Source organism: Microcaecilia unicolor, chromosome 12 (genome assembly GCF_901765095.1).
Source record: "Microcaecilia unicolor chromosome 12, aMicUni1.1, whole genome shotgun sequence".
Lineage (NCBI taxonomy): Eukaryota > Metazoa > Chordata > Amphibia > Gymnophiona > Siphonopidae > Microcaecilia > Microcaecilia unicolor.
In genome coordinates, this window is record NC_044042.1 from 108,625,734 (window position 1) to 108,638,037 (window position 12,304).

Genomic DNA, 12,304 nt, shown 5'->3' on the forward strand with positions numbered 1-12,304 from the left:
ACCACTACTATAGCCCTACCGGTGAATGGGGGCACCTACATGTGGGTACAGTGGGTTTCTGGTGGGTTTTGGAGGGCTCACGTTTACCACCACAAGTGTAACAGGTAGGGGGGATGGGCCTGGGTCCACCTGCCTGAAGTGCACTGCACCCACTAAAACTGCTCCACTGGGGGAGTAAGGGGAGATCATCCCCAATTCTCTCCGGTGGTCATCTGGTTAGTTCGGGCATCTTTCTGTTCCTTGGTCGTAAGAAAAACATGACCAGGTAAGTCGTCCAAGTGCTCGTCAGGGACACCCTTTTTTTTTTCCATTATGAGTCGAGGATGTCCATGTGTTAGGCACGCCCAAGTCCCGTCTTCACTACGCCTCCAACACGCCCCCTTGAACTTTGGCCGTCCCTGCGTCAGAAAGCAGTTGGGGATGTCCAAAATCGGCTTTCGACTATACCGATTTGGACGACCCTGGGAGAAGGACGCCCATCTTCCGATTTGTGTCGAAAGATGGGCGTCCTTCTCTTTCGAAAATAAGCCTGCTAGTATATACTACTTACAATGTCAACACAATATGTAACAGAACATTAAGCAAAGATGGAATATACAGATAGTTAAACAGTAAGAAGAGTTACAAAGTAGGTGACTGATTTAGAGAAAGTTGAACATGAGGTCAGAGAGATGGTTAAATATTATCTCAGCTAGGATAGGAGTGGATAAACATGTCCTGCTGCAGTATGTGCACCCTGAGTCACTCCTTGTGTGTGTGTATGGCTGCTAAGGCTTGAATTGCCACACCAAAGTATGTAAAAGGTCTTTAAAGCAGCAAATTCAGCGGCACCACATGAAAGAACTCACAGAAAAAAGAAACAGCGTTAGTATGGGTACAAGAAAAAAATATAAAGACAAAGATGGCTGCAGGAGGAAAAAGGATGAAAAAATTAGACAGGGTTACACCCCTTCTTAGACGTCATCATTGGCTTCCTGTTTCTTCCAGAATTCATTACAATATGCTTCTGTTAATATTTAAAGCTTTGCAAATTGGTACCCCTTCCTATCTGTCCATCCTTGCGATACCTTATATGCCTGCACGAACATTACGCTCATTGAATGATCACCGTTTAGTGTTACCCAGCCCTAGTTTGCTCAACAAGAACAACCAGACATCGTGCTTTCTTTTTCTTGGCCCCCACCTACCTGGAACAGCGCCTCCACTGTTCTTCAACAGGAGTTGTCCCTTTCTCTTAAAACTTGGTTGTTTTCACAAACTTATGGATTCTCTCCCGACAAGGCTTGATTCTGGTGTCTTTACCTAGCTGTAAGTCTCGAAGAATTGTTCAACAGTATCTCGAATGACTGTTTTCATCTATCCTAAATAATAGAGTTCCTTTCCTGCTTTTATTTTATGCATTTTTTTAAAACTGTAAACCACCTTGGTCTGCTCATCGGTTTTGTGTGATATAGCAAATTGAATAAACCATAACCATAAACCATGGGTACTGCCAAATTGAGCACAAAACAAAGAGAGACCGCAGAGCACTGCCAGAATCAGAGACTTTGCTACTTTTTTTTTTTTTTTAAACAGAGAGCAAAGATGAGGCTCACTTCCCAGGCACTCAAGGCCCCTAGACAGCACCAAAGGCCAAGGCACAAAAAGGAACCCCTAATGGCCAAGGAAACAGTAGATACTGGAAGGGAAGTAGGGGAGGGACTCGGCCACCCAGGTTTGACACCCCCAGGGCACGTGACCCCCATGGGCCACAGCCAGCAGCCAAGGAGCTATGGGAGAGAAGCAGAAAAATTAGGAGCCAGAATGAATTACAAACATTTCTGACCCCAGTAATTTCCACATCCCCCCCTCCCCCGGACTAGGACTCCCCAGGCTTACCAGATCAAAATGCACAGGCTCCCACCTCTACTCACCTACTTGGAGACTGAGAAGTACTGACTCTGGGAGGTACTGCACAGCTAACATAGGCTCCATCAGAATTCTGCAGTTCTCAGTCTCCACCTACCTGCAGGCTGCTAGTAGTTGTGCATAACCCATCCGTCTGGGCTGGTATCGAGGGATGCTAAGGAAGAACCCCCATTTTCGAAAGTGAAAGTCCACTTTTGGACCCCCAAGGAAGCAGGCGCAAAAAACATTTGTCTGCCATCGTTTTGAGAGAAATAGTTACACAGACGTCCCTGAAGAGCAGTGGACTTCAAACAATGGGACCCAGATACACTTCCCATAATAATCCCTGTATTGATGTACTGTGAGGTCTCCAGGGACAGGAAAAATACCAAAAAACTAATGAACCTAACTGTACACCACTACAATCACCCATCCAGCCTACAAGTGTCTCCTATATTTAGATATAGTAGGTATTTGGTTGGTTCTGGCAGGCTCATAATTTCCACAAGTGAAATAGGTAGACTGGGATATGAGCCTGGGTTCTCTTGTGCACATTCCACTGCACTGGGCACTAGACAAATCCAGGGACCTGCTTTCTGCTCCCTTGGGTATGCCCATCACCTGCAACTATCAGATAGCCTGGTATTCACTGTCACTTTCACTTCTTAGGGGGTGGGAGGGGGTCAGTGACCACTGGGGAATTAAAGAGGGATCATGCCTTAATCCCTTCAGTGGTCATCTGGTCAGTCAGAGCACCATTTTGTAACCTGGATGTGAATGAAACAGGTCTAGACAAAAACATCCTTTTTTTTTTTTTGCCTTGGACGTTTCTTCCTGTTCCATTATCGCTGAAAGACAATCACGTTTTCGACCCACCCTTGCTATTTGGACAAACTCCGTAAGAAACCTCTCACTTTTGCCTTTTTGAAAATCGTGATTTAGATGGTTTTGGCAGACAGACGTTTTTCTGGCCATTTTTGAGGCACCCATCTGCATTGAAAATGAGCACCTCAGTCTCCCCCAGTCTCAGGTGTGCACTTCAATTTTAAGCTCTTCAGGAAAGGGAATCATTCTACCTGTATGCAATTTACTGTGAACAACCCTGGCTGAAAGGTGCTATATAAGTATTGCCACACTGGGATAGACCAAAGGTCCTTCAAGCCCAGCATTCTGTTTCCAACAGTGGCCAATCCAGGTCACAAATACCTGGCAAGATCCCAGAAAACTCAATACATTTTATGCTGCTTATCCCAGAAATAAGCAGTGGATTTTCCCCAAGTCAATTTAATAATGGTCTATGGACTTTTCCTTTAGGAAGCTGTCCAGACCCTTTTAAACCCCGCTAAGCTAACTGCCTTTATCACACTTTCTGGCAACAAATTCCAGAGTTTAATTACAATTTCAGAGTTTAATTACATAAAAATACCAATCTCTTATACTGATGGACTACAATCACACCCTGGATTAGTGACAACAGAACATGATAAGATGTAAAGACAATGCTTACAGTTTGTTTGCAAGATGTGTTGTCTGTTTTCCTTGAATTAAACAAAGATTTTTCATTCAACTCCAGACAGTCCGAAGAAGGAAAGGAATCCACAATGATGCTACACCAGATACGGGGGCCAAACTGTTCCCCCATGTGTGCCAGACGCCAGTGAGATGTGTAGGTCCCTTCTAGGGCAGGTGCGATGAACTCCACTGACAGGATACCCACTTGACCAGGGTGCAGAAATGGGACACACACGTCCTTTCTAGCAGAGGAAGCAAGCGTCAAATTTCCCCACATAAATTTCAGCTGCAATAAATAAAAAACACAGAAGGAAAATACAAGACTGAATTCAGAAGCTGATAATGGGTTTTTGATTTTGACGTAATCAATGTGTGTTTCAAACAAACAAAGTTTAGCATATATACTAACGCTCTGCTTTACTAAGCAGCGCTAGTGCCGACATGGCCCACTCACTGGGCCGTGTTGGCACTAGCGCATGGACAGCTGCTAGTGCTACTTCATAAACAAACCCCTAAGTATGTTACACTAAACAAAAAAAATTTAAATGACAGGATTCATAGGACTTTTAGAAGTTAAATCTTTTCAAGCCAATGCTCATCAAATATATCATGAATTTCTCCTACCATCTACTAAGAGATCTATCATTGGCAAGCAATGGAGAGTTCAGTGTAAACAGTGTGAATCTTTTCCAGATCACAATAAAGACAATAAGATAAAATATGGCTGGTCGTTCCCCCCCCCCCCCCCCCCCTCCCGCTATAAAAAGGCCTCAGGGTATGGAGACACAACATGGCCTATACCATTGGTCTGACCCAGTATACTACACAGGAGAAACACTACAAACAACTAAGGAGGCAACAGTCTCCCCATTGCAATGGTAGAAATAAAAACAATAAGATTCAAGGAAGCCTGAAACAAGCACAGAAGACCCTTGGCGGTGGGGAAGTGAGAGGCACAGCCAGAGATCAAGCAGACTCTACAATCCTGATCCATGTTCTACAAATTGTTACTTAGTCCAGAAGGTACAGACAATATTTTGGACAGGAAGTAGCCTAGTGGTTATAGCAATAGGCCGAGAACCAGGGTAGCCATAGTTCAAATCCTGCTGACACAGCTGTGGTCTTTGGCAAGTCACTTTATCTCCCATTGCCTCAGGTATTCACTTAGACCAAAAGCTCTTTTGGACAGAGACCCATTATACCTGAATATTTATTTTTATAGTGCTACTTGATGTACGGTGCCAAAACTGTAGCATAACATTTAACCATTTCTCTGACCTCATGTGCAACTTTCTTTAAATCGATCACCTTACTTTCTAAACTCTTCCTATTTTCTTACTCTTCTATATATTACATCTTTGCTTTACCCTTCGCTATTACCTATAATGTTCTATTACGTATTGTGTTGACATTGTATTGTTTTTGAATATTTTTACTACTGTAATTGTCTATTGCTCATGCTTGATCTATTCTTACTTACACCGCCTTGAGAGAATTCCTCCAAAAAGGCGGTAAATAAATCCTAATAAATAAATAAAGTACATTATTAATTATCATCTGGTTGGCATGGAATCTATAGAGAACTTAGGTCTTACCTGCTGATTTTCTTTCCTTCAGTCCCAACAGATCAGTCCAGAACTTGTGGGTTACAACCATCTACCAGCACATAAGCCCCAAGTTCTGGATTGGTCTGGTATGGATGTTAAGGAAGAAGAAATTATGTAGACTGGCATAACCTTATTCTACCACAACATCACTTTGTATTTGTTCTCTACTGGAGTTGGTGAACGCCTTTACGGTACTATGTAAGCCACATAGTAAGCAAACAGGTGGGAAAATGTGGCATACAAATGTAACAAATAATACCTATAAATTCCGGACTAATCTGTTGGTGTCAGTTACATAGTATATAATGGCAAACAAATAGTCCATTCAGTCTGCCCAACAAGATAAACTCATAGCATAAAGTATGATGTGATACTACATATGCATACTTAATCTTGGATTTGTCCTTGTCATTTTCAGGGCACAGACCATAGAAGTCTGCCCGGCACTCGCCTTGCTCTCCAACTACTGAAGCTGAATCTGTCCAGCCATGATCAAGGCACAGACCGTAGAAGTCTGTCCAGCACTGGCTTTGCTTCTCAATTACTGGTGTTGTCATCTAATCACCGCTAAACTTGTTTGGTTCCATGTCTTCTATACAGGATTTTTTTGTGTTTATCCCATGCATTTTAAAAATTCTGTTACTGTTTTCATCTCCACCTCCCCCCGCAGGAGAGCATTAAAGGCATCTACCACCCTCTCCATGAAAAAGTACTACCTGTTATTCCTGAGTTGGCCCCCCCTGCAATCTAAATTCATGTCCTCTAGTTCTACCACCTTCTCATATCTGGAAAAAAGGTTTATTTGAATATGAATATCTTTTGAATATTTGAATGTCCGTATCATATCACCCGTCTTTCCTTTCCTCCAGAGTATACATCTTCAGGTTATCAAAGTCTCTCCTTATACGTCTTTTGGCGCAAACCCCATACCACTTCCGTTGCTTTTCTCTGAACCGCTTCAAATCTTTTTATGTCTTTAGCAAGATACAGCCTCCAAAATTGAACACAAAATTCCAAGTGGGGCTTCACCAATGACTTGTACAGGGGAAGCAATACCGCCTTTCTTTTGCTGGTTATACCCCCCTCCCCTCAAAATTGGAGCCTTCTACAGTTGTTGCCCCACTTTGTTGGCTTGTGTGTGCAGTATGTTGGTCATTTTTTACCTTGGTGTCAGAGTTCCAGTTCACGTTGCCTGTGTTGTTCATCCGCCAATGCTTGATGAACTTTGTGCCTGGCTGCAGGTGAGTCCCATCAGGCAGGTTCTCATCCACAAACACTGCCCCCAGCGTGGGGATGATGGGGGTGGAGGGCTCTAGGGGGTGCCTACAGAAATGGCAAAGTAGAAAAGGATGAGGTTACTCTCTACCACCCAGTAGTCTAAAAAGTAATTCTACCACAAAGATCCCAAAATTTCCTATTAATCAGTGTTCACAGTGGGGATAAAGTGTGATTCCATCTAGAATTGTCCCCCATTTTCAGTATAATTCTGTAACCATATGAATATTAAGACGAAAAAATTTCATAAAAGACAATTATAGGTACTTTTTTTTTTAACCCGATAGTTCCTTCTTTCTCCTGTTTCTTCCAGGTCAAACCAGGGTTAAGGCTCTGGCACTGTGGGCTTTATTCATAACTATCTGGGGATTTTACTCCAATTTTAGTAGGTCGTTTCTTTCAATATTCCTTGTATGGTTGTTTCACCCATGGTCCTGATGTTGGGAGTCAGATACCTGGGCTCTTTCCAGAATCCTAGGGTCTGAATCTAGCCACTAGGTGTCACCCTTAACAATGACCACAACTTCTCACCAGGGCTTGTGAATGCAGTATCTGCAGCCTCAACCAACCTAAGTGGCAGCAGACCCAATCCAGGAACTGAAGTCTTTGCGTGGCTGTGAACAGCACTGCCACTTAGTCATCAGGCTGGCCCACAACCTTTACACTACATTACACACCTGTCGATCCCAGCAGGACACCTTCGTCTTCCATTCATTGGGTGCAACCTTCTGCTAGTTCCTTAAGAGACTACAGACTATGGGAAAGGGACTCAAAGTACCCAGATGAATCACTCTCCCCACTGCCATGGACCATATCTCATTTAAATATTGCTATTACCGAAAGAGGCCTGAACCTTTTGCACATCTCGGCTTTCACTCTGTTCTGCAGACTGTGGTCAACAAATCAGTTTTTGGTCTTCCAAAAGAGAAGACTGATATCTCTAGTGAGGAAATTTCTACAGTACGGAGTTAGTAGTTGCAAGATTGCTTTCTGATCATGACTGCAGAGAAAAACCCAGATTCACATATTGGCTACATCTTTCTGTAAAACCACCAAAGTGGCCAAACAGATACACACGTCTGTGGCTCCCACCCTTTCGGCCCTTACGCCAGCATTGCAGGCTGCTGGTTCTCGTGTTTGGCTGCAGCCAGTTCTGAAGACTGCTCCGAGCTGTGAAAGGAGTCCCAGAGGCGCATCTTTCGGTGCAGTTTCAGTTGTTTCTTCAGCTCTTTCACTTCTGCCTTGCGTTGTTTCTTCTCCGCTCGCAGCCTCTGCTTCTCAGCTTTCAGGAGCGATTTGTCCATCTGCTTCTGGAGCCTGTGATCAAGGGTAGAGGAGAGGGAGGAAATATATAAAAAGCCATCTCCAGTGTGGCACCATTACTGTTTAAAAAAATACAATATTATCTTTTCATTCACACAGAGATCAGACTTTGGTGTTCCACAAGGCTCACCAAGGTCTCTGATCTTGTTTAATGTATTATTAAGCTCAGTTTTGGAGACATTGGATTAGTGTTGCTGTTCATATGCTGACGATATATTTGTCAGCATCTTTTAAAATTAAATGCAGCCAAGACCAAATTGTTCTATTTTTGTAATGATACTTACTTTGGTCCCTTGCAGTGCAACTATTGCTTCAGGAGAACAGTTAACGGTTTGAAAAATCCTCTAGGGTATTAGGTACTATTTTGGATACTCATTTGACAATGATTCCACAGATAAGTTATTTGAGTAAGAAGCTATTTTTTAAATTACGACAACTGACAGCAGTAAGATTTTTTTTTGTTTTACTAAACACTTTTGCATGCTGGTTCAAGCTATTGTGCTACCTCAGTTGGATTACTATAGTGTTTTATACGTAGGACTAAAATAAAGATTAATTAAAAGGCTACAATTATTACAAAATACTGCACCCAAAATGACCTATGGCTGCTCTCGTTATGATCATGTGACACCATTGTTAAGAAGCTTACATTGGCTACCAATTTCTGCACATATATATATATATTTTTTTAAGCGGCCTTGCATTATATTTAACATATTACAAGGGAACTGTTCCTGTCTTCTCCTGCAGTTGAAAGTTTATCCAGTTTTCAGATTGAATTCCCATATTTATTCAACTTTACAGTGTGGATTTCCACCTGTTAAAAGTACGGTATAAGAATTTTTGTGACGCACATTTTGTTTTCCAAGCTAGTAACTTGTGGAATTCTTCACCTGTACGAATTTCGGACAATTTTTGATTATCTGCAGTTCCATAAAGGATTGACATCTTCTCAAAAAGTACTTGAATGAATAATTCTGTTACGACTTCCTGATCTCACAGGTATGACTTTGAACTTATGTAACCCGCTTAGATTCAGTAGCGACATATTTATTTTTATTTTTGTTACATTTGTACCCCGCGCTTTCCCACTCATGGCAGGCTCAATGCGGCGGGCAATGGAGGGTTAAGTGACTTGCCCAGAGTCACAAGGAGCTGCCTGTGCTGGGAATCGAACTCAGTTCCTCAGTCCCCAGGACCAAAGTCCACCACCTTGAATAGACTAGGATAGTGTTTAATTTCAGTACTACCACAGCCAGTCCCCAAAATACCAGAAACGTCCAGAGCAAGTTAGAATTAGAAAAGGTGCAGAGAAGGGCAACGAAATGATAAAGGGAATGGAACGACTTCCCTATGAGGAAAGGCTGAGAAGGTTAGGGCTCTTCAGCTTGGAGAAAGGCGGCTGAGGGGTGATATGATAGAAGTCTACAAGATAATGAGCGGAGTAGAGTGGACAGATGTGAAGCGTTTGTTTACACTTTCAAACAACAACAAAACCAGGGGACACAAGATGAAGCTAGAATATGGTAGATTTAAAAGAAATAGGAGAAAGTTTTCTTTACTCAGCGTGTAGTTAGACTCTGGAACTCGTTGTCGGAGAATGTAGTGACAGCAGCTGGCCTTACGGAATTTAAAGGGGGTTTGGAAAGATTCACGAGGGAAAAGTCCATTGAACATTATAATTTTTTTTTTTTTTTTTTTTGGGGGGGGGGGGGTTGCCGGGTTCTTAAAGCCTGGATTGGCCGCTGTCAGAGACAGGATGCTGGGCTTGATGGACCCTTGGTCTTTTCCCAGTATGGCGGTGCTTACGTACTTATGGTAATACGTTAGTTGTAAGAAGGTAGAGAAAGGTAAAGGTTTCCAAGAATGTGAGTGCATCCATATTTCTGAACAGAACAGCACTAAAAGTTTTAAAAAATCTCTAATGATTAAAAATGAAGACTAGAAACATCAGAGGGTAAAAAAAATGAATATACAGAAGGATTGCAACAAACATCCTACTTAAAAAAAAAAAAAAAAAAAAAAATATCCTCTTAACAATGCACACTTATAAACACCTGACACTTCCACAGCACATGCATTCTTTGCGCGGTCTTCACAGAGAAGATTTGGGTGAGATATCGGTGCCAGAAATGGTATTCGAAGCCGAAGAGTCGGAGAAACGGAATGAATTCTCTATAAACCTGGAGGATGTAATGAGGCAGTTCTACAACCTGAAGAGTAGCAAATCTCCTGGACCGGATGGTATTCATCCCAGAGTAGTGATAGAACTGAAACATGAACTTGCGGAGCTATTGTTAGTATTATGTAATTTATCCTTAAAATCGAGCATGGTACCAGAAGATTGAAGGGTGGCCAATGTAACATCGATTTTTTAAAAAGATTCCAGAGGAGATCCAGGAAATTATAGACAGGTGAGTCTGACGTCAGTGCTGCACAAAATGGTAGAGACTATTATAAAGAACAAAATTACAGAGAGTATTCAAAAGCATGGATTAATGAGACAAAGAGGGGCATAATCGAACGGGGTCGGCCATCTCCGGGGACGGCCCTGCAAAATGGCATACCTGACGTATTATCAAAAAAGATGGCCGACCATCTTTCGTTTCGATAATACGGTCGGGGCCGGCCAAATCTCAACATTTGGGCCGGCCTTAGAGATCGCCGGTGTTAGAGATGGCCGCCATTGGTTTTCCCGATAATGGAAACTCATGGCGGCCATCTCAAACCCAGCCAAATCCAAGCCACATGGTCGTGGGAGGAGCCAGCATTTGTAGTGCACTGGTCCCCCTCACATGCCAGGACACCAACCGAGCACCCTAGGGGGCACTGCAGTGGACTTCACAAATTGCTCCCAGGTGCATAGCTCCCTTACCTTGGGTGCTGAGCCCCCCCAACCCCCCCTAAAACCCACTCCACACAACTGTAAACCACTACCATAGTGCTTAGGGATGAAGGGGGGCACCTACATGTGGGTACAGTGGGTTTTGGGGGGGGGGGGGTTGGAGGGCTCCCATTTACCACCACAAGTGTAACAGGTGGGGGGCGTATGGGCCTGGGTCCGCCTGCCTGAAGTGCACTGCACCCACTAAAAACTGCTCCAGGGACCTGCATACTGCTGTCATGGAGCTGGGTATGACATTTGAGGCTGGCAAAAAAATGTTTTTTTATTTTTTGGGTGGGAGGGGGTTGGTGACACTAGGGAGTACGGGGAGGTCATCCCCCATTCCCTCCGGTGGTCATCTGGTCAGTTGGGGCACCTTTTTAAGGCTTGGTCGTGAACAAAAAGGGACCAAGTGAAGCCGGCCAAATGCTTGTCAGGGCAGGCTTTCTTTTTTCCATTATAGGCAGAAGCTGGCCATTTCTTTCCATTATAGGCCGCCTTCGGTACCACTGCCGAAACCCCTTGAACTTTGGCCGGCCCCGCGACGGAAAGCAGTTGAAGCTGGCCAAAATCGGCTTTCGATATACCGATTTGGCTGGGTTTAGGAGATGGCCAGCCATCTCCCGATTTGTGTCGGAAGATGGCCGGCCTTCTCGTTCAGAAATAAGCAGGAAAGTCAACATGGATTTAGTGAAGGGAAATCTTGCCTCACCAATATACTACATTTCTTTGAAGGGGTGAACAAACATGTGGATAAAGGTGAGCCGGTTGATATTTCTCCAGCCACAGAAATGGGAGTGCTCCAGGAGCATAGAAGGATGAGTGCCCAATGTGGAAAGGAGAAGGCACCCTCCAAATGACTAGAAGGGGCCAGCCCTAAGAAGGGACTGCACTCCCCCCTACCCCTTGTTGACAAGGAGCCGCGTTCCCCAATGAAAGAGGAAGCTGAGGACCCTATGCAGAGGAGTCATGCTGGAAGGAGCAAGTCCACCATGAAGACAAGTAAACATGACCTGCATGTGAAAAAGGTAGGAGCTGCACCTTCTGAGATGGAGATGTGGACTATCGCCAGCTAGAAAGCAGCACTAAACATGCAGAGATGGAGAAGAGTACCACCTGCAGAAAAGGGTCTGAACTCAACCAACAGAACAAGCTCAACCATCAGAAAAGGAGCTGCACTTCAGCTTCAAAAACGGAACTGTGCTGGAGAAGCAAAAGGGGAGCCGAGACCATCCTCTAATACAGTGCAGCAGTCTACATGCTGAAAAGCAGCTGTATGCTAGATCCAGAGGAGGGCAGGGATCTACCTCAGGGACTGAAGCCATGCTCTGCAGTCAGAGACTGAGCTGTGCCCCCAATTCAGAGATGCAGCCATGCTTTATGTGCACAAATGGAGCTATGCGTCAGATTGTAAGCTCTTCTGAGCAGGGACCGTCCTTATTCGTTAATTTGTACAGCGCTGCGTAACCCTAGTAGTGCTCTAGAAATGTTAAGAAGTAGTAGTAGTATATTCAGAGAAGGAACCGAGTCGCTCTATCCATAGACGGAGCTGTGCTTAAAGTCCAGAGATAGAACAATTCCACACGCTCAGACATGGAGCTATTCTCTATGGGCAGAGACAGAGCCATGCTCTACAGTGAATAGAGAAATGCTCTGCATCGAGAAATGGAGGCATGCACTACATTCAGCAACAGAGCTGTGCCCAAACAGCCAGAGGACAATTAGCACAACCAGCAGAGAAAGCACAGGAACAGCTAAACCAGGCCACCCTCCTTAACCGCTGAGCTAGGGAAGGAGCCTGTGGTATCAGCATGCA

At 44.0% G+C, this 12,304-nt stretch overlaps 1 protein-coding gene across 1 annotated transcript in view; it reads right to left on the minus strand.

The window, feature by feature from the left end:
• LOC115481349 (next to BRCA1 gene 1 protein-like) overlaps positions 1–12,304 on the minus strand; it is a 91,728-nt gene that overhangs the window by 34,769 nt on the left and 44,655 nt on the right. Inside the window, 3 exon segments of the mRNA XM_030220416.1 lie at positions 3,395–3,685; positions 6,170–6,329; positions 7,389–7,598. Of these exon segments, the coding sequence (XP_030076276.1) occupies positions 3,395–3,685; positions 6,170–6,329; positions 7,389–7,598 (661 nt within the window).